General features: G+C 42.8%; 1 protein-coding gene and 1 long non-coding RNA gene across 4 annotated transcripts; one reads left to right on the top strand and one right to left on the bottom strand.

Annotated features, from left to right (window-relative positions):
• The first annotated feature begins 181 nt into the window (after nt 1-181).
• Nucleotides 182-17,789, top strand: AP1S3 (adaptor related protein complex 1 subunit sigma 3). Of its 3 annotated transcripts, none has more exons than XM_090147232.1 (5): nt 182-214; nt 13,880-14,058; nt 15,256-15,364; nt 16,301-16,438; nt 17,309-17,789. In XM_090147232.1, the coding sequence occupies exons 1-5, from the start codon at nt 197-199 to the stop codon at nt 17,342-17,344; spliced, it is 480 nt and encodes a 159-aa protein (XP_090003358.1). In that variant the 5' UTR covers nt 182-196; the 3' UTR covers nt 17,345-17,789. The 3 variants fall into 3 exon arrangements, with proteins under 3 accessions (XP_090003358.1, XP_090003357.1, XP_090003356.1); XM_090147231.1 differs by lacking the exon at nt 182-214 and adding an exon at nt 2,587-4,632; XM_090147230.1 differs by lacking the exon at nt 182-214 and adding an exon at nt 7,401-8,801.
• On the bottom strand, nt 14,071-21,431 carry LOC149916592 (uncharacterized). The gene is made up of 3 exons (XR_016469590.1): nt 20,942-21,431; nt 20,184-20,256; nt 14,071-15,126 (listed from the first exon to the last, which is right to left on the bottom strand). It is a non-coding gene; the product is annotated as an uncharacterized LOC149916592 (long non-coding RNA).
• Between the last annotated feature and the right edge of the window lie 455 nt (nt 21,432-21,886).

Raw genomic sequence — 21,886 nt, 5'->3', positions numbered from 1 at the left:
TTCTGCACATGCCAAAGCAGGGAGGGCTGGTGGCTTAATGGGAAGAAGCATGATTCTGTGGTTGTGGGGAACCTAAATGTTGACCTCCTAGGGAAGGCACTATGCCTGCCTGTCAGCATGGCAGTTTCTGTAGCCTACTGACTCATCCCAGCTACCTTCAGAGACTCTAGGAACAGGTTTTGGTCTACTTTGTCAGATGCTGATAATAACAAGTGTTTATTTGGCAGGCCCACTGATGGCAGGAGAGTGCCCCAGCAAAATCAGTGTGTCTGGTGCTGTGTGGCACCACGGCTGTGGTGTGAAAGGAGAGCATTTTCATGTGGTCTGTTGATATAGAGCTGAGTTATAGGCCCAGAGTGTGTTCTCACAAAGTTAGAGAGGCCAGAGGCAAGCAAATGAAACACTGGTGAGGTCTGCAGAGAGCTGGGACTCGTGCTTCTTGTGTTGTGCACTACAGAAACAAAACCAGAGCACTCATCAGCCTGCAGCAACTGAGGGCAGTGCTCACCCCTATATATAAAGAGAAACAAGAACTGAACAAACAGAAACAGAGGTTTTAATGAATGTTTCCAGGTCAGATCATAGGTTACAGGGGGCAGGGGTCATGCATGCTGAGGGAAGTATGGAAACCACAACTCTACATGAGCATAAGGACCACATCCCTGCATATCCCAGTGTGTATTCTTTACAGTTAAGAGGATACAGTTGAATGAGAGATTTAGGCATAGGCTGACACATAGGTGCATGCCTAGAAACTTGTCACAGTGATAATGTTTTCTCTCTGTAAAATCTTATTTTGTTGTTTTTTGGCATCCCCTCCTAGCTCAGCCTGTGTTAGTTATAAGGCTTCATTCTTCCTGCATTTCTCTTTAAACAGCATCAATTCTTCCATTTTTGCAGGGAGAAAACTAGGAATGTTTCTGACACTTAGGCAGCCTCCCTTCTCCCTCTGTTCTTGCAAATATTTCCAACCATGAACAGTCTTCACCCCATTGTTGTCTCCACTGTGGAGTCACAATTGCTTTTGTCCAAGGGATGTTCCCCCTTTGCTGAAGCCAGAGGCTTAGAAAGGGATTCCCCAGTGGCAGCCATTGGAATCCTTCAGATTTCTCTATTTTGCTGATGACTTAACAGGTCCAGCACTGTGTGCAGGAGAGGGCATGGCTCTCCCTGTATTGCTGAGAACTGTATCCCGAATCCAGAGCTGTGTGTGCAGCTAGATGCACACTATGCTTGGGGAAACATCTCTCCTGACTGCATATGTGGGAGTTCAACACCCTAACTTCCCATTTTCTGTCGTTGTGGTATCTTGTCCATGGATCAGTCTCTGAGTAAGAGCTTCAGCAGCCTCAGGCCCGGATTTAGAGCTTCTGATGGAACGCTGAGTCTGTGGAAGTTGCATATTCTTTTGGCATCTGCTATTTATCAGCAAATCCCTGCCAGAGGTTACAGGGCTTTGCTGCTCAGCTGGCAGAGCTGTTCGCATCCCGCTCTCTCATCCAGCTCAGGCTCGAAGCGCGGCGTAGCAAAGCCCAGACATGTAAGGTACTCAAACAGGAGCTAGGCACGCTCCGGTCCCCGCATCGCAGCGCTGGAGGCCGTGCCCGACAGCTGCCTTCTGCGGGCCGCACCCCGGCCCGGCCGGGCAGAACCGTCCCGTCCGCGGGCTCCCCGCCGGGCTCGGCGCCCGGGGCGGCGGCAGGTGCGGGAGGAGTTTCCTTTCGGGGCATTGTGGGAAGGCGCGATGCGGCCGGGGCCTCACCTGGCGCGCCGCGGGCAGGCAGGGCGGGAGGCAGCCGGCAGCCAGCCGGGCCGGGCCGGCTTCAGCCCGCCGCCGCGGCACCATGGTAAGTGCACGGCCTGCCCGCCTCCGCGCGCTGCTGCGGCACGGGGAGGTCGGGAAGGTCGGCGTCCGGCTGCGCCGTCCCGGAGCGCTGGGCAGCGGGCAGGGAGCGGAGCGCAGACCTCGGTCTCGGAGCAAAAGCAATTGGGGTTGTGAGTGAGTATCCCTGCGGGAATGAATGGCCCCAGGTGCCTTTAAGCGGAGGTAACGTGTGTTTGTTAGCAGGTAGGTGGAGGGCTGTCCCAGCTCTTCCGAGGAGCGGGAATGCAGCTTCCAGGAGAGCCTGGGCAAGGACTGCACCTGTGCTGGGACGCGAGCGTTGCGTTTCTCCTTCTGTTTCCTCCCTTCTGCCGGCGGGGTGAGCCTGGGTCACACGCACGGCCTTTCGTAGCCAAGCAGGAAAATGGGGCTGCTCCGCAGAGACCTGATTAAGTCTACCAGTAACACGAGGAGCTGAGGCTCGAGTCAGCTCGGTGCCTGCAGGAATGTCGGGTTTGGTTTCACGTGGGTCCTGGTGGAGCCCGAGCAGCGGCTTTCCGGGGCAGCACGTGTGGAAGGGCCCTTTCCCTGGGTTGGCTGCATCCGCTGTAGGAGCTGACTGAGCCGTGGTGCTGTCGTGTGCCAAGCGTGGCTGAAGTTGTTTCGTCAGGCTCAGAAATGATCACGGTGCCAGTGCGTGCAGTTAGGTGAGCCCTGGTTTGGTGGGCTCTGAGATGAACTACAGCCACTCAGGTAGGGGGCAATTCGCAGCAAAGCGACGAGGTGTAACATGTCTGTTTAACAGGGAGCACATGAGCCTGGTTCTGCTCCTTGCTGCGTGCCGGCAGCCATGGCATTGCGGCATGGTCAGGTAGTGGTGGCTGCTCGGGGTGGGCAGCCTTTGGGTTATGGGCATCCTGCTAGGGCAGCCCCTGGGGCGTTCAGGCTGCTCGCAGAGGCTCCGGTGGTTGTTTGCTGGGATCGGGAGAGGTTGCTTGGTTATTATTCTCTTTTGTTAAGCACAGTGGCCAGCATCCCTGGATTACATCCCTGGAATAATGGCTGGACTTTCCCCAAGAAGACTGTGGGCTGTCGAGCAATAAGATGGTCAGCAATGCCATGCAATTGAGAAACCATCTCGCAGTGATTATCAGAGCTGGGGCAGGTTCTGCGATCATGCCCAGAGCTCCTGTTGTGCACAGTTTTCCTGTTGTGTGCATCTGTGCTCTCAGTGACGGCAGTGCAGCTGCACCGAGTCGCAGCACTTTCATCACGGGCTGAATTTTGACGTGTGGCTCTATCCTCAGAAGTGGAGCTGAATTGTTTTATTTCCAATGGTTTAGCAGAATGCACCCCCTCGTGTGTTAGTCTAATTTTGTGTCTTCGGAAAGATGTGCCTGCCGTTCAGATTTGCATGTAAAATCTGTGCAGTAATGAGTTTACAGATGGCAATGCAGTCTCCATACCTCAAGTCCCAGTATACATACATAGATATATGCAACCTTTCCAGTTACCTCTTGACACAGCTCTCCATATCCATTTCCTGATGTAACGCTTATGTAAATAACCGGAGTTCATACTGTGCCCTTGAAGGTCAGTAAATATGGGAGGTGATTTCGGGGAAGCTGATCTCAGATCTCTCCGTGGTGCGTGCACTAAACAAATGCTAGTTCTCAAAGCACTCACGATGGTCCCAAGGGAGTGGTGCTCACAATGGTGCTACTTATTAGCAGGATTGTCTGCTGTTTGATGACTATAATTTAGTAAAGTGAGCGTGTATTCTTATTCCTTTGCTGAGCTCATAGTGCAAACACTTGCTGGCATTGTTACACCAAGCAGTGCTGTCAGCCTTACCCTGTTCTCCTGTTGTAGATCCAGTGCCCATGAAAGGGTGCTTTTGTCGAAGTACTCGTGCTTAAAATTTCTCTGCCTGTCCTCCAGAAAGGGTCGTTGTGCTGGGTTGCTGTCAAGAATTAAGGATTATTGGGTTACAGACTAAGAATAAACCTTATTCGGGCTGACAACTGAAGAACTTTCAGCAGGTCATTTAAAAGCTCTCCTTAGATCCGTTTCTCCTGTTTAGCGTGAGGGGGTTGTGCTTGCCACCAGTGTTAAATGCTAGGAGATTGGAATGGAAGGTCGTCCTGAAAATGGGACCGTGTCTCAGCAGGAGCGTTGTTGCCATTGTTTGCTCTGCTGCAAATTTCCAGGCTGGTTTCAGGGGAGCCCTTTAGACAAGCTTCATGTCCTGCTGAGAATGGCTGTGTTACTGCCCAGCTGCTACCTTGTGACTGCAGAACAAAGGATTTTTAGAAAAAAAGACTGCATTCTGTTCTCTGACAGGGTATGGGTGCAGCAGAGAAACATGGCCAGAAGGGTTGCTGTCTCAACAGATCAGAAAGTGAAAGCCAGGAATGGACAGAGAAATTATTTCTTTCCCCAGGGACACGTGTTGCTGCAGTCTTTCATGCCTGTGAGTGTTGCAACACCACAATCCCACAGCCACCTCGCCATTATCAGTATTATCAAGTTTTCTATTTGCACAATTCTGAGTACAGAACTGGTGCCTGCAGAGTAAAATGTCCTGCTTCCCTCCTGCCTCTGCTGCTCATCAGTACAATGTGAAGCATCAGTACCTGTTGGCATGACCTGAAGCCCTGGAGAAAGATCAAAAGAAGCCCCTGTTGAGCAGAAGGCTCTGAAGACATACTTTGTGTGCTTGGGAAGGAGCTGGCAGGCGGTGTTTCCATGTAGCGAGGCATGTGATACTCATCACGGATCTAGAGGCTTGGCTGGAAATGTTGGTTGAGGTGAGTGCAGGTGGTGACACCTGCCTGGTGTTTGTAAATCTTGGCTTTTCTGAATAGTGACTTTCCCAACATTCTCAGTGCCCTTAACTGCTAAAATAAACACAGGCCTGTAAAAGATATTTTTAGTGTTGTGCAGAACTTACTGTCAATGATTTGAAGAAGAACGTGCTCTAAACCTTGCATGTTTTTCCCCCCCTCAGTGACACAGCTGTGTATCAGCCTAGCAGAGGCGATGAATCTCGCCTCTAGGAATTTAACTTGGAAGGATGTGAAGGGCAGCAGATAAAAATAGATGGGAAAAGAAGAGAAAACTACAAATAAATGAATCTTGTTGTTGGAGGCAGTGTTATACATCATGGTGTGGGGGGGAGTACGTGTCATGTTTGTCATGTAGAGAACAATATGTATGGAAGTGGGTAATAGTAATGGAGTAGCATTCGCTAGAGAAGATCCTGATAGATGGAGACTTTTCAGCTTGGAAGTAGGTACTATAGGGGAAAGAACAGGAATGTGTGAAATCATAAATGCTGTAAAGAATGCCTCCTAACAGTTGCAATTTGGAAATTTTTAGACATTAAATGTAAAGAAAAGGGAATATTTTTTTTCATGGTGAGACTTTAATCCACTGTACAGTGGGTGTGCTGGTAGTCAAGCCATGCAGTTTGTAGAAGATGGGTCCACAGGTGGGTTGTCTGGATCCAGTTTCTGGCCCTAAACATGAAACCCTGTGTTTCCTGGAGAATGAAGGGTACCAGAAGAATGATTTTATGCATGCTCTGCTTCTTATAGCCTGCTGTCCTGGGAAACGCGCAGATCAGAGCAGGGCTTGAGGGGAATCCATGATTTGATATTCAGTTACCACTTTATTATTTAGCTGGACTTGTGAATACAATTCTGTGAGATTTACTTGGAAAAAATGTTTATTAGGATTAGATTCTTCTCAGGAAATCTGTAATCTCTGGCTGTTGATGTGATTCTCTTTAGTTTTGGATAATCTCTCTCATGTACTTGCTCGTTACAGAGTATCGCTGTTCTGGACTCACTGGCTAAGCAGGAATTGTGATTCATCCTTTACAGTCTCTGGGTAGTACGCTTAGTGCATGGACCATGTGAAAATGTTTGTGCCTTTGCAGCTTTTCTGTATCTTTCCTCTAATTACTAAAGAATCTTGTGCTTTACAAACCATGCTGTAGACCTTCTGAAGGCCTTAGTTGTATGCCAGAGGGCAAAATGATGGAGGCACAGAGGAAACCAGTGGGCCAGAGAGGGCGGATAGAGCAGCTCTTGCTGCAATGCTTAGAGGATTTATGTTTCAGCATTTGGCATGTATATCAGGCATTTATGCAAGCCAGTTGTATTCTTTCCAATGATGCCTAAATTAAAATGATACTGCTGCTGTAAAAATAATTCTTTCTATATCACCCATGCATATCTACTAATTAAACTTTCTTCCCATTTGTTTCCCTGCTGCCCTATTCCAGCAGGCTGTCATCTGCCTTTGCTTGGCTGCTTTGAGTGGAGCTCTTTTGAGCGGCCAGCCTTGGGCCTTATTCTATTTGCAGACATTGCAGTATTTGTGCAGTTGTGCACAAATGGTGTTTCATTTGCAAGTAGGAATGTAAGTATGTGGAGTCTGTGGGCTAGAACTGGGAACTAAAATTTACATTTGCATGTTTGAAGGCAAGAATGATGTGTCTTTCTGGCCAGACGCGTATTCCTGGTCTAATGTGTCCTGGATTTCTGCTTCTCAATATGACAGATGTAACAACAGGTACTCTGCAGCAGTCTTTTTTCTTCCCTGACTTACTGGGTTTGTGTAAGATGTCTGTCTGCTATTTTCATTCCAGGCCTGAGAAGAAAAAAGAGGGCATTAAAAGACTGCAGCATCCAGTAAATGTGGTTGCCTTGCTGTTTGCAGGTAGATTTGCTCAGAAGCCTGCAGTTTCTGTTCACCAGCGCAGGGATTCCTGCATGGTCATCACCTTCTGCTTTGTCCCCTGAGGCAGGCAATAGACATGAGGCACAAGGAAATAAGAAATGGAATATTTTTGTTTGTTGGTAAGCTTCTGCATTTTCATGTTGTGCCTTACGTCTTGCATCATGTGTTCAGAGAGTGGTTGTCTGCTTGGAGCTCTAGAAATGCCATGGGAATTGTTGCATGACCTACAATGAAATACTCAGACCTGACAGCTCCCATGCTGAGGAGCTGGAAAGTCTCATGGAAGATTAAAGCGGAAGATGGAGCATGTCTCTACTGAAAATGCCTCAGTGGAGTGTTTCAGTGTTTCCAGAAAATTACTTCCATACTCTTTCAAAGTTATCCACAAACACCATCCAAACTCACATCTGTCTTCGTTGCCTCTGAGCTCCGGTTCCCAGTGAGTCTCTGTTGAGACAAATGGAAGGCAGAGGGGTAGGTGTGGGGCTGCTGCAAGGCCCTTGGTGCTGTGTCCCCACCAGGCACTGCTGTCCCTGGGCACCAGTGCTGTTCCTCACTGGCTGGCATGCTGGGGAACACCCTCCACCTGCTATGTGCCCTGCTCTAGGGCAGAGCCTTCCTCCTTTACTCCTGAGAGGTCAGAGGCAAGGGAAGAGCACTACAGTATGCGCAGCAGGGCTCTGCAAATATCTGATAAGACAGAGTGGAAATGGGAGTAACAGAGGCCGCACCTTTTGTCAGAGTCCAGTGGGTTAGATTTTAGCTCTGTTTCTTTGCCAGGTGTTTGAGAACCAGACTGGGATTTTTTTTTCTTCATTTACTTTTTGTGACTGTAAAACTCACTGGGGCTGAGATAAATCACCAGCTTCAACTTCTTGTAATGAAAGGAATAATGAAAGCAAACCACGGCCAGCCTTGGCACTGCCCTGCTTTCTGCCGAGTCAGGTCACTGGGGCAGTGCTGCAGGTGAGGCCTCCTGCCTCATCTCCTCCTCAGAGCAGCTCACCTTCACCCACGTTTTCTTGACCAGCAGCGTGGCTGCAGTTTGTAATTGCTCTAACCATCGTGTCAGCTAGTTCTATTGTTTTGGGGGCAAGTACAAGCACTCCAGTGCACCAGAATGAGATACTGCTTTGAACACTACTTTCCCATCCTTGGTTAGGGCCAGAAGTGGGTTTGGCTCAGAGCTTGAGCTCAGCTACACTGTCTCAATTATAGTTTATTTAATTGTAGTGAGGCTATCAGGGAGGAGGTTGGCTGGATCAGTACAACATGAGTGCCTATCCTTTCAGTGCTAGCATGCTGGTCAGTTGAAACTCTTCAGTAATAAAATAGGGTTGACTTCTTCATCTTGAAAAGAATAAAATCAGTGTGTAAATATGGTCACGTGTGCCTGTAATGATCTGGCACAGGTTTTATTGCATGGACTTTGGATGCATTGTTTAGAGGAAATTGTGCAGAAATGCTCCTAATGAAGATTAAGCTGGAAGGAGTTCTGTTCCAGTTGGGCAACAATACATTGCTGCTTTCTCACTTATTTTCCTTTTCCTACTTGCTTACATCAGAGAGACTCTGTATTTTAAATGTTAAAGCTAAGATTGTACAGTATTTAATATAAAAGGATTGGCTTTTGTGATACTGTGAATAAAAGTTGTAGTAGCAGTAACAAGGATTCCATTATGCTGCATTTCATTTCCTTGCATTCCACTGCATGGCTTTTGTCTTAGGCTTAGGGTTGCATTGTATTCTTCTGCATTTCATTGGATTGCATTTAGCTTCATTTCACTGGATTGCGCTTCTTTTTATTGCATTTCATTCTGTTGTTTACTAATTACAATGCACAAAGGAAACTGGTATCTTTACTAAAGTCGCTTTTTTCGTATTTTGCACCTTAGCTCTAAAAGTCCTTTTGACCTCAGTGTATATGTATTAAAGACCAGTGACGAGTTGAGGAGTTTGTGCAGCAGGAGTTTGTTAGTGTGTTAGGTGATTAGGTGTCCGTTCAGTCCATCTTTCTTGTCATACCTTAACAACCTGACTTTCTAAACAGTGTGTGTGCTCACAGTTAGCTATACGTTTTTCATGGACATTCATCCTTTATTAAAATAAACCTTTTAATGTCAGTAGTTTGTTTTGTTTTTTAATTTCCAGATGCTTTGCAAAAACCCGCACTAACAAATGCAAGTTCTGGATGCCTATCTATGTTGAGAAGGAAATTTTCATATCAGAGGTAGGACTGAAAAATCGTAGAAGTTGTGCAGAGGATGAACCCAGCTAGACAAAAGCAATAAAGAAGGATAAAGAAGGATAAAGCAGACTTCAAGGAAATAAGTTAAAAGGGAGCTTTATGACAGAAAGTTGCTTTCTTTCAACCAGGTACAGCCGGTCAGTCTGGCTTTCCCCAGGCTGCTGTTAGTGGTGGTTGTCATATCAGCAGCCAAAGGTGTGGCTTTTTTTCATTCCATTGCCCTTTCTTTTTATGTGGTCTGTGAGCTTCTCTTCATTAGAGTGTCATATATCGCCTCTGCTGGCAACAGCAGCCTTAAACTTACAGGTTTTGAATGGAACTGAAGAGTTTCTGAGTTCTGCCAAGCCATCCATTTTAGGATGGTAATTCCTAATTCACCATTACTAGTTACTCGTTCAGGAGCCTTTCTGTTTGATAAAGGTGACTTTGATTAGGGAGAAGTCCTGCAGAATCTAAATACTGTGCTGCTTGAGTAGCAAAGCTGCCTCACGGAGCAACTCCTTGCCAAAGCAAAGCACCAGCAGAGATGGACCTGCCTCGCTTTGCAGCCTTCCAGTTCCTGCCTTCCCTCCCTGGCTACTTGGGTTCTTCCCACTATGGGACCTGGAGCAGCCAGGTGCAATGGGACAGGTTTTAAACCCATTGGCAAATGCTGTCTGTAAGCTGATTCATGGGAGGAGGAGAAAGCACTGTTAGCATGGGTTCTTCTTGCAGTTGGATGAGTGAGATCCCTGCAGCACAGACCCCTTGAACTCACTTTGCAGGAAGAAACGTGGCATCTCTTAAGTGTTTATAACATTGGGCAGCAAACTGGGAAAGCAACCCTGGGAGTCAAGAAAACCCATGCAGGTGATGACCATGCAGGAATCCCTGCGCTGGTGGACAGAAACTGCAGGCCTCTGAGCAAATCTACCTGCAAACAGCAAGGCAACCATATTTAGTAGATGCTGCAGAAGGCTTTTGAAACCTGCTTTGTCTTTTCACTGTAATGTTTTTCACTGATGTCCTTGTGGATGATTTGCTCTGTATGTAGTACAGCGTAGTCTGCAGTCCTTTAGACAGTCTTACTGAATGCTGCAGTGCATATTTGTGTGTTTTGAAATCTCTGTAAATGCCACAAGTGACTTAAGTTTGCAACCAGCAAGCCAAGTGTGAAGTGTTTGGTTATCCTAGGGTGTAAACCTTCTGTATTTGGTGTTTTTGATGTCTGTTCTATTTACTCTGTAATTATTTTGTGTCAAAAGCCTACTGTCTGATTTTCCAGTAGCCTTGGAACTAAGTGTGTGTTATCCCAACAAGGCTTGTAGATCTCAATAAAACAGAAGGCCTGTAACTTTTTGACCAGCTGTATAACATAGCTACAGCTGACTCAGGGAAGGGAACAGTTCAGGTTTAGAAATCTGGTTTGAATCCTCAATTAAAAAAAAATATATATCTGTTTTCTCCAATCAGAAAACAATGGTCTGCTAATACAGCTTGCATTCTTTTGGCTACTTACAGATATTTAGGGAGCTCATTTGGCACCGTGCAGTAAGTGGTTGGGTCTGATTCTGTAAAACTAGCTAATAAAATTAGTCTCAACTCCCAGACTGAAGGCTGTCTCATCTGGACTCCACGTTTGAAGACAGCTGATGCTCTGGTAGGAACTGCACATATCATCCTGACCTACTCCAGTGCGGACCTCAAAATGCCCTCTGGCATTGCCTGCGTGTCCTGTGGTTGTTAGTCATAGCCAGCACACCCTGCTATTGTCCAAAAGGAAACCGAGCACTCTGCTTTGGGGGTACTTGGTTTGAAACAAACTTTCTGTCTTCGCTGTCCTCTGGATTTTGAACTAAAATCAGTAAAATGTTGCAGGATAATATACCTCTATTTCTAGCTTGGCTGCTGAAAACCAACCCAAAGTTCCTTAATCAACATCCATCTTATTAGTGGCACAATGGAAAAGGAAGCATGTTTTCACAGTCAAAGAGCAAGAAACAGATGAGCTGTTAGATTTGTGTTTACGCAGTACTTGAACATTTCCAGGTGTACTGATGCATCACAATCTTTCCAGTGAGCTGTAATCATCAGGGCAATGAGATTGAAAAATGTGTTGTATCGTGTCAGTGTGGCTGGGCAATTTGATGTTTACACTTAGAGGAATTAAGCCATTCAACCTCTTGAGAATGTAATATTGCTTACCTAGAGAGTTCTCCAGGTTGAATAGAATTTAGAAGTTGGAAAAAGGCGGAAGAGTGAAAAGAGGGGGGAAAAAGTCTGTATTTTTCTTCTAAATGTTTGCAGTTTGGGGTGTGCTGTCTTTCTGCAGACTGTAAAACTAGAAATGGAGTACAGCAGAGGCTATTAGCTATTTGCCTGCTGTAAATACTTCCATAAGAGTGAAATTGATCTTCAGGGTTTGCACTTACATTTTGCATATAAAATAGAGCATGGTATGGGAGACCAATACGTGGGAGTTTTGAAGCTTGTGTATGAATCTTGATGCATTGGTGAGAGTCCGTAGATATTTCCTGTTTGCAAAGAACAGTAGCCCTAACTTTACTCATGAAAGAGCTGGTGAAACATCAGCTGCATCTGTACAAGAAACAGTGTGGTTTTCAAAGTAATTTGAAATGGGGGGCAGCTCACTTTTCTATGGGTAAAGCACAACATGCTGAAGTATGCTAGTCAGGAGAAAATGGCAATAATACCGAGTTCCCTGGCTTATTGATAGTTAGCCTTTTAAAGGCACAGAGTTGCTCTCCTGGAAAGACATGTTCATTAATTACAGGATCTCAGATGTAAGGGCCATTAAGTCCAACGACTGAAACTAGACCTGAATACCTTTTAATTATCTTCCCCTGTTAAAGCACTCTAAGTAGGTATTTCTTCTTGAAGATGTTAGAAACTTGTCTAAAACAGCGTGACCTTGTTATGCTGAACACGCTGTCAGCTTTTGCTAGGGATTCATTGTCTGATGCTGTGCCTTTTCAGTCAAATATGATCATCCTCTCCCATCTGTTTCAACATATTTTGAAATTTGTTTATCAAATAGCTGCTACCTGTGCCTGATTGCTTTTAAATGGACACCTGCAGATTTGCTGCTCTTATCTTAAAACCTATATTTTGCTTTTCAGAATGCACTCCCCTTTTCAAAGGCTCTGGAGTGAATGTGCTGTGCAGCAAGCAAGAGTCTTTCATTCAGCTCGTCTCTGGACAAAGCATATAGACAATAAGCACTGTCCCTTCATCTGCTGCAAAGGGGTAACCCTGACAGCTGGAATATTACCACGTCAAAAAGCAGCTGGCAGTATGGATGGAGAAAAGGAAGAACATGGTGCTTTGATCTTCACTGTAATCAAGCCATGTGTATTGCCAGTAGCATAATTGCTTTATTTAGCAAACACATCTGGAAATTACTGTAGTGCTCAACACAAGGCAGCTAGAAAATCCTTGTAATTCTATCAAGCACATTAGGCTAACGACAGTGAGAGCCACGTTTCTAATAGTAGGTCCTGCCACAGGCAGATATGAATGAAAGTGTCCACCCTTACAATGCTCCCGTATTTGAAGTCTTTCCCAATAGTCAGAACTCTTATCTTCAGATTACCCAACTGCTATGAGAATGGTTATGAACTATGATTTGTATGAAATCTAGCTGCTATTTTTTTTCCTTCTTTTAAGCAGAAACTTCTCTGGTGAAATCCTCTGCTGAGATTTTGCTAGCACGTGGAATTATTTTTTCTTCACAGATATCTGCATCGTAATCTTGACAGTAATTGTAAACTTCAACTTCAGACCTTACTGGATATGTGAAGTAACGGGAGCACAGGCACAGCAATGGAAAAAGCAGGAGGGAGCAGGGCGAGGGTGTAGGCTGCCGCTGCAGGGAGGGCTGGATTTGGGCTAATGGAAATGGGGACGTGGCCAGGGGCCTGCCAGTCCTGGGCTCCCTTCTGCTGAGAGCTTACAGACATTGCAGGTGAGGAAGAGGAGGCTCCTGTGCTTCTTCCTCCTCCCAGTGCCGGCCATGCAGGTCTGGCTGCAGCGTGGTGCAGAGGAGCTGTGCCTATGGCTGGCACAGGCACAGCAGCTCATGTTCTCCCTTGCCACCATCTTGAACCCCGCTGGGTTCTGTTGTTTATCAAGGGGCATCCTGTTGAGAAGAATGTCATCCTAAGATAGATTTCCTGCACTCTTAAAGCCATTTCTGTGATGTGGGTAAATGACTTAACTGTGCTGCCTAAAGGCCTATTGTGGTCAGTTCTTTAATCAGCTTATGGAAGTGTTTGTGTATTTGTGGATTGATACATTTCTCCCAGAGTCTCTCCAGCATTTAAAATGTAGCACTTGTGTATCTCAAAACACTGGTGATACTAAGCGTGCAAAAATCATGGATCAAATCATGTAAAATTCTGACTGGCTTTGAAATTTGAAATTTCAGACCTGTACATGTAGTGCTTTTTGTAGAGTAACATTGTAGGTCGCTCTTGTGTCATCAGACTCCTCTGTGTTTCAAAATCCAGGGATTTCTTTGGTAAAATCTAATTGAGCTCCCTTCCCAAAGTAGCTGGCTTCTTTCTTCTGCTCCTAGTAGCTCCCTGTAGGAACACAGTGATCAGTGAGTGCACTTAGTGCACTACCAGAACCTGGTGATGGGCCATCACTACCAGGCGTTATGTTCTCATCCCGTTCCATGCTCTGTATCTGTGATCTCTCTAGCCCTGCTCTTCATCCCCTTTGCTAACATGTAATCTTGCTGGAGGTAGGGCTGGGCCCTTCTCACTATCATAAGATGGTGATGTAGCAGAATAGAAAGCACGGTGACCAGTCATACATGGTAAAGAAGTGCGGTGGGAGAGGTTATGCAGGGAGGGGAGGTCTGCCAGGGATGGCACAGGAGACAGAGGGGAAGGGGCTCAGCTTCCATGCTCAGCCAGTCCTCAGTCCTCCCCATCAGAGGACAGTCGGAGACCTGTGCTGACCCTGAGGGTCCTGGCAGGCACAGGGATGCCTCCTGCACTGCCTGGGGCTGAGGCCGTGCCCCAGCGTTAACCATGTCACTTTGTTTGCTCTAGATACACTTTATACTGCTGTTCAGTCGACAGGGGAAATTAAGGCTTCAGAAATGGTATACGACACTACCTGAGAAAGAGAAGAAAAAGATCGTTCGAGAAATTGTTCAGATTGTTTTGTCTCGCAATCAAAAAACAAGTAGTTTTGTTGACTGGAAAGACCTCAAGCTTGTTTACAAAAGGTGTGAGTAATTTTATGAGAACATATAATTACTATTCATGTAAATTATGTGCTACAAGTGGGAAAACAAAGGCTCACTTTAGCACTTGGGGCTTGTTGGTTTTTGTTTTAAAGAGTAAAGATGTTGGGAACCTGCCATTGTGAGTCTAATGGCACAATGGCCCTGGATAAATAAGCAGGGTAAATTCTGGGGTAAAAAAACTATTTGCACTATTTGTCAAATAAGACAAATGTAATAACTATTAGAGGCTGAAATACTATGAAGAGGCTTTTGACTTTGCTCCCCCTTGGCATTCTTCAGGGTGGTCTGCTGACTTGTGTTAGTAGGCTTCATCAGACTCTGAGAAAAGGTACAAGAAGAGTTCTGAGGCACTTTCAGCACTTTGTCTAATTTTATTTTTGAAATATTTGTTGGAAAGTGTTAGTTGTCATTTCCTTTTCCAAACAAATCATTGGCCCCCATTTACACAAAGCGAAGCAATAACTGACTTCTAGTTCTTGCAAAGAGGTAAGTAGTAAACAGTAGTCTTCAAAGAGGTTGAAGACACAGCACACCATACTAAGTGACGTCTCCCATTAAGCAAAAATAGCTTTTCTTGCTGTGAAGTGTTGGATGTAAATGTCTGATCAGAGCTGCTCCAGCCACAGCACCAGAGAGTTGAGGTAGAATCTCATCTTGGGTTGATTTAAATAGAAAGTTTTGGTGCAAGTAAAAGATTGATTGGGCTAACTCGTTTTTTTTTTTGTTTTCTGGCCCCAAATGAAATGCAGTCAGTCCTTTGACATCCAGCAGGGTTAGTGAGATGTAATGCCTTCCACTTTCATTTTTTCCCATATTTTTATTTTGTTAATAAACAGCAGTGACACATTCTATAGTTTAATGAACCCCACTTACTGTAGTGCTATTGCAGGAGGTGAGGGAGATCTCTGGAGTGCTACTGACTTGCTGCTCATTTTATTCAGACCAGCGTTGTAGGTATTCTGCTTTGACAAGAGTTGGAATTTGCTTTTCTAACTACATTAATGATTTGTTTAAATTGTCAAATCTTCTTCAGGGTTCTCCAGGACACTGTGAGAATGAAAGAAAATGATTATTTTAGAAACAAGGTAGTCATTAACTATCACCTGTGTAACTTCTAAGAGCAGAGCACTGAGCGTGCAGCTGTTCGCTTTCATGTTTTTGTCTTTATTTTCCTAGATATGCCAGTTTATATTTCTGTTGTGCAATAGAAGACCAGGATAACGAGCTCCTGACGCTAGAGATCGTTCATCGATACGTAGAACTCCTGGACAGATACTTTGGAAATGTAAGTTTCATTCTCCAACATTGTGTTTCTGGCTGGATGATAAACAGACATCAATAACTTCTTTGTTTTGTGTTTTTTTCTACACTAATTGCCCCATACTCTTCCTCAGTCCAGAGGGAAGTTAATAATTAGAGTATTTCATAAAATAGTGCCGAAAATTACACAAGATCAATTTTACATCCTTTCTCCCAAAACAAAGTTAATATTGATACCTTATATGTGTTTCTGGGAATAGAATTTAAGCGGAAAGCTTGAGAAGAAGTGTTTTTAAAAAAATAACAAAACTGGTAGTTTTAATTCTCCCTCCTCGTATCTTCAGTTATAAGAACAGTGAGTGGTTCCATAGTATTGGGTAAGATGAGAAGAATAAAGTGGAGTTGCTTTTTGGTGGTTTTTTCAAAGAAAAGACCTAAAAAAGGATAGAAATTTATATTTGAAAAAGTCTTCAAAAAGTATAAATGACCTGTCTTTTCTATGAATACTTTTAAAATTGTTCCTACTACTTTAATTCTTCTCTTATCTAAATCACTGCGCCTTGACTCACATTTGTACTCTGTCAAAATAAAAAACAAAACAAAACAGTTGGTGACTGTAAGGTCACTGGGACAGGGTGTTTGTCTCCTTCTGTGAATGTGTGTGAGCATATGTAACTCGTATTACATGTTCTGTAAAAGGCCTTTTGTAAGGCTAGTGGGCTAGGGCAGCAGCTTTGTTCTCTGAAACCCCGCATGTAGGTAGTGCATTATACAAAATATAGTAAGTAGAATATCCTTGCTATATGCAGAAGCTGCAATAAAATGCAGTGTCCTTCACCTAGCTACCTGCCACAAGAGTGCATGTATTGAATACTTTTGACTATTAAAAAAATTTTTGGTCCAATAATGCTTAGAATGCTTTTAAAATAATTTAGATGTGGAATATTTTTTCTTCTGCCAGGTGTGTGAGCTGGATATTATCTTTAACTTTGAAAAAGCTTATTTTATTCTTGATGAGTTTATAATTGGTGGAGAAGTACAAGACACTTCAAAGAGGTCTGCGGTGAAAGCCATAGAAGACTCTGACATGTTGCAGGAGGTAAGGCTGAAGAAGATTAAAGGCAAGCACTTCATCTTCCTACATCTTCTTTGTTGGATAGGAGTTTAAAATACAGCTAAATGCTACTGGTACATAACTGGCCCAGTATATCTTAAGTTCAATTTTAATAGTGTAACAATGCAATTAATGTAGCAGTTTGGGAAGCTTTAAGCTTTTCAGCATTCTTGCATTTTAAATGCTATCATTTTTTTGAAGTAGATGATGGTATGCCTAAGTTATTTAATCATATATGTAAGTCATCTAAGATTATATTTCATGTCTAGGTATGTATACGTCAGTACAGAAAAATCCATTCTGTTTCACTAATACATTGGAAACAAATGACCTACAGTTAATGTTTAAAATAGGAAAGAGCATATGCTGGAAAACTCCATTTTTATTCTTAAACACCTGCACAGCTTTTTTACGAGGCATAGATATGTAACACTCATTGAAAACTGCTGCAATTTTCTTCTGTAACATGTACCATTGAGTTAGCAATTGCAGGAGAAATTGAATATGATGTGTTGACTTCATTTTTCTGAGTACTGAAGGGAACAGTACACTGGTAGATTTGGCTAGGGAGTTTCCCAGTTTTTTAAGTTGGGCTGGCACTAGCATATGAAACCAGACAAGCTAGGCACAGTGGCCACCTAGGCATGATGAGTTTAGCCACAGTTGTGTTATGTGTTATTTGAAGGTCAGATTCTGAAAGGCTGTTAATATTTTAAAAGTAGCATGATATCTACATTAATCTGGTTTAATTCCATGCAAAACTACAACTGTCCTCAAGAAAGATGAGGGTTTGGTTCAATGATTTTATACTACTCTACTGCTTGATAACGTGTCAATTGTTTCTTTTTTCTCCAGACGGTGGAAGAGTACATGAACAAACCTGCATTTTAATGTTAAAACTACCTGGAAAGAGAACTGCTGTATGCACCTGCAAAATGCATTTGCTGAAATTGCTTCCCAATGTGCCAGAGAAAAACCAAAACCAATAACTAAAAGGGTTTGTTTGTATAAAAAAGATGAAGGTCAGCTAATGTAGCACAGGGTTCAACAATTCTGTATTTGCGTTACTCTGCGTGCAAGTTTCTCAGAATTGTTTTTACCCTTGCTCTAGTTTCTCTTTTCCTTGCTGGACTGAACACTTGTTTTGTATCACATCTTTTAGCTACGGGTTTTGTCATCATAAAATGTTCATCTACCAGTACATGGAAGAGGTATTTCAACTACTTTTGGTCCACTGCTGACCATATGACTCTACTTTTGTACAAATGTCAATTATTTTGAATGTAATGATTATTCTGCTGTAATAATAAGTTTTTTCTAAAAGATGTATTGTTGTGGGCTCTGATTTAATAAGTCTGTTTTAGAAAGATTAACCCAGCTAGTGTAAAAAGAAACTTATTTCTCTTTGATTCACCCACTTTCTTCTAGTTATGCTATGTTCCTTCTGTCTTGTGCTCCACTCTGCCAGTATGGCAGTTCTCCAGCTGCTGTGCTGCTGTTTGATCCAGAAGACTGTTCTGACTAGAGACTGACTTTTTCCAGGTCTCACAAATCCTTTTTGCCACTGCAGGTGGATGGCCTGTTTCTGTCTTCCTGGATCCCCTGGTCTTGGAGAAAGGCTACAGCTGTTGGAAACATTACAGCTTGACAGCAGGAAATATCCTGAAGAGGAGAAAATAGTTTGGGGGATTTTGGGGTCAAGGATCTCATGTATCTTTTGATTAGGTTTCCCCCAATAACTGTCTTTGTCAAGAGAGTTTTCCATTCCCCAATTCTGACACCTAATATGATGAACTGGCTTTCTAGTCGTTGAACGTGGGCTTTTTTTCTGAAAACTGATCAATTTAATTTACCTTTTATAACTTCATAAGCTCCACAAATGGAAAATGAGTAAAACAGAGAAGAATTGGTTGGGCTGTATGCTCTATTATGTGTTACAACACATTGGAGTTATAAGATGTTGTAAATGTGTATGCAGGGAACCAGGTGGGTAAACTTGCCTATCTGCTGTCAGTGCAGTTTGAACTCTATAAACTGTTTGACCTGGCATCCTTGCAGAGATTAATTTTGTCTTTAACGGACTTCAAAGTTGAGATAAATTCTCTTTATCTTGTCCCATTACTTGTAGTTACTTATTTTTTTTCTGTCAAGTCATGAGATTGCCTTACACAAAACTCGGGTAAGTTATCAGACAAATATGCCTGAATGATCCAAGCATTGATTTGCATTACTCTTCATCATTTATTTTCTTGGATTTCTAGAATCTACAGTCAGTATTTTCCTTCAGGGATTTTTCTAATCTTTAAATGTGCATGGTTATTGCATGGTTATTCAGTTTTTTTTCATTGTACCTTCCTTCCCAGTCTGTTTGTATCTTCCTAGGGAGTTTTTTTTTCCTTTTTATTGGTGAGTGGGAGCACTTTGACACAAAATAGTAGCTTTGCAAGTTGTCAGCTCACTTTTCTTCCTGTCTTGTCTCTTAGTGAAACTGTAGTAAGTTGGTTCATAGCATCATGCTGCGCTTTTTATAATTACTTTATCCATCTGTTTTCTCTGTGTTGATGTCAAAGACACACTTTCAGTTTTGAAAAAGTAGTGAAATTGCTGAAGGGCTTTTAATAGCTCTGAAGATGCATATTTTTTAATAGTAAATTAATGAAATTGTAGGAGTTGTGTATTGTTTCCTTCCGATTTAAATTGAAGTTTAGAGTGTTTAATTGATTAAGAAACCACTTATTGTGGTTTCTTATGTGCTCTTTCCAAATCTAGCTCTTTACTTTTATAAGTGTCTTCTGTTCAATGAAATCATTGGTAGTTTCATTTCCCTTCACTCTTTTCTTGAGCCAAACTGTTATTCTTACTCTTACAACTGTTAAATTTATTGAGTTTTCAAGTGTATCAAAATAGAAGTTCAAAAAGACTTGCTGGTGTAAATAAGAATATCTTAAATGTGTCTGTCCAGTCATTTTAAAAAGAACAGTAGGATTTCTTTCTCTTTTAACATGAACACAAAGCTTATATTCATGTTTTTTACAGCCTCCACTGAGAAAGGGGGTCACTCACGTAAGCGATGTTACTGGAGCATTCAGATCAACCCAACTCTCACTTAGTATGTTGCTTCTTCAGAGAGAAAAGGCCCAGATGAAGCTCAGTTATTGTCAGATTGCCTGTATATCAGTGTCAATACATCTGTGCCTCTGTCTTCATGGAAGTTTGTTGCCATCCATAGGACTGTGCAATGACTACTGCACTCTGGAGTACAGTTCATCAGAAGCTTCACATTTCTCTTGATATTTCACTTGATTTTTCGTAATGCAGGCCGTTGTGTATGTTCTCAAATCTCTTTCAAGTGTTGCCACCCATTTCATCTGTTTGCTACTGCTGTTTCCCTTTTCAATCTGACTTTCCTGGGACATGCTCAAAAGCTTTCTGAGCTTATTACTTAGTGAAATGATTATTTAAAATAAAAAAAAAAGCAACAGAAAATGGATTTCTTAAGTCTTCCCAATTTCACTAACATCTTTTGCAGTTATCTAAACTCTTATCTTGCTGACAAGTTTCAAGCACGTCCTACTCTGCAAAATAGCATTTACTAAAATAACCTTGAATCATGGTCATGTTAGCCTAGATACCCGTTCTTGCTTTTGCCAGCTCCATTTCACAAAAAGCTTTTTCATTTTCTTGTTAACATCTCTGCCTGGAGGATCCTTACTGTGATCTTACCACTTACCAGTTGTGACAGGACTGGTTCTCGGTCATGCGACTAATTGCAACTCATGAGTTGTGACATCTTTGAACGTATCCTGACAATTGAAGAGAGAGACGCACGTTAGACTGAGATAAAAATAAGTGCAATAGTGGCAGAAGGAATATTACAAAGTATGACAAATCATCATGAGATAGGAGCAGGAGTGTCAGGATCTTACAGGATTCATGAGTTCTTAGCATTTCTGTTACTTTTTTCATTGTACATTTCTAATTGCTGTGGCTTATTGAAAGGTGTCAGCTCTCAAAAATAACTCAAGGGCAACTGGCGTTTGGGTTTCTCGCTTATCAGCCTTTGTTTAACAAAAAGCCATTGAAAGTGAATCTTCAAAAACCTTTCTTTTCCTCCTCCTACAAAAAGAAAAACTTTGTTTTCAGAAACCTGTAGGAAACTTATTTTGAAGTTTAGATACAATTCTGTGTCTATATTTATGTTGGCAGAATAATGCTGTGTTTGTGAAAGGAGTCTTTCGTTTATTTCACATTCCTTCCAATAGATTACACATTTGTTTGCTGTTTTTATCCTCTGCTTAACACTGTGCTGCACTGGAGTAATACAGCATGCAGTAATGGTACTTTAGGGGTCAGGAGGGGTTTACAAGGAAGGATTAGAGGAGTTTAACAGTGTGAGTGAGGCTTTCAAAGATACCTAGAGACACTAAATCAACAGTCCCATCAAAATAACAAGACTTGATGCATATCCTAAAGAGAGAAAACTCCTACCTGTACTTGTTAATGATGTTCTACTCCACTAAAAATGTGTTTGATATGCTTTTGTTAGCACAGCCTCTGTGTGAGAGGGAAATGTTGTTTTCACAGTGTGTAAAATGTCTACAAGCAGAGGTCTCAATTGTGCAGACAGTCACTGGTGGGGTTTTCATTAACGTTATGAGCAGGGACTCTGCATCATCATTTTACATAAAGATATTTTTTTTTGTTTTAAATAGCTGCCAAGATCTGGTGAGCTCAGAGCAGGTAAGAGCATCTTTTTGGAGAATGTGACGACATTCCTACAGAATTCAATGAAGGGCATGTTCCTTTGCAAGGTCGTAGTAGGAATAAAATACAGTTGACTCAGGATATCTATTAGGATTATTCAGGATGTTTTTTCATGAAGTTAGCAGGTCTAGGTTGAGGTGTAGCAGTGAAAGCTTAGCGTTTAGAGCAGGAACAAAGGGCTGTGCTGCAGGATACTTAATGTTTGCTGTCATGGAAACCTGTTGCCTTGGAACATGACTAATGAGACCCAGGTTAAAGGAAAGGAAGAAGCTATTCTTGAAATTACTCTCCAGCAAACCCTCATGAAGACCAGCAGTATATATTACCAAAACCTACAGTTATTTCAGGTTCAGTTGGCTGATTCATTTAACCTTGTCCTTTTATTTACTTAGCAGCTCTAGTAACAAAGAGTTTTAATAAAAAGACTGCTATGAAATACTTTAAAGCTCATCTCTAGACCTTCTAGAAATAACTAGCTTCTTATTTATGTAATTCTTTCCTAGCGTGATACAGTATTTGTCCAAATTCTATGGCAGGGTCGTGTTGAAAACAAACTGGCAGATGTGAGATGCTGCAGCATGCTGGGAATTCCTACCCAGCAGTTTAGATGAGCTGAGGGAGTTTGGCTTTGGTTGTAGTCGTTCATTTTAAAGAATAGCTCAGATATAT

The sequence above is a fragment of the Phasianus colchicus genome, chromosome 10, assembly GCF_987193195.1.
Source record: "Phasianus colchicus chromosome 10, bPhaCol1.hap1.1, whole genome shotgun sequence".
NCBI classification, from domain to species: Eukaryota; Metazoa; Chordata; class Aves; order Galliformes; family Phasianidae; genus Phasianus; species Phasianus colchicus.
Note: the sequence above shows the minus strand (reverse complement) of the source record. Positions and strands in the feature narration are given on the sequence as shown.

Excerpts from the sequence above, each read along its gene's own strand:
- AP1S3 (XM_090147230.1), top strand. The coding sequence starts at position 8,763 with ATGCCTATCTATGTTGAGAAGGAAATTTTCATATCAGAG. Across the intron at positions 15,365-16,300 it reads TGGACAGATACTTTGGAAAT|GTGTGTGAGCTGGATATTAT; the intron begins GTAAGTTTCATT and ends TTCTTCTGCCAG. Across the intron at positions 16,439-17,308 it reads ACTCTGACATGTTGCAGGAG|ACGGTGGAAGAGTACATGAA; the intron begins GTAAGGCTGAAG and ends TTTTTTCTCCAG.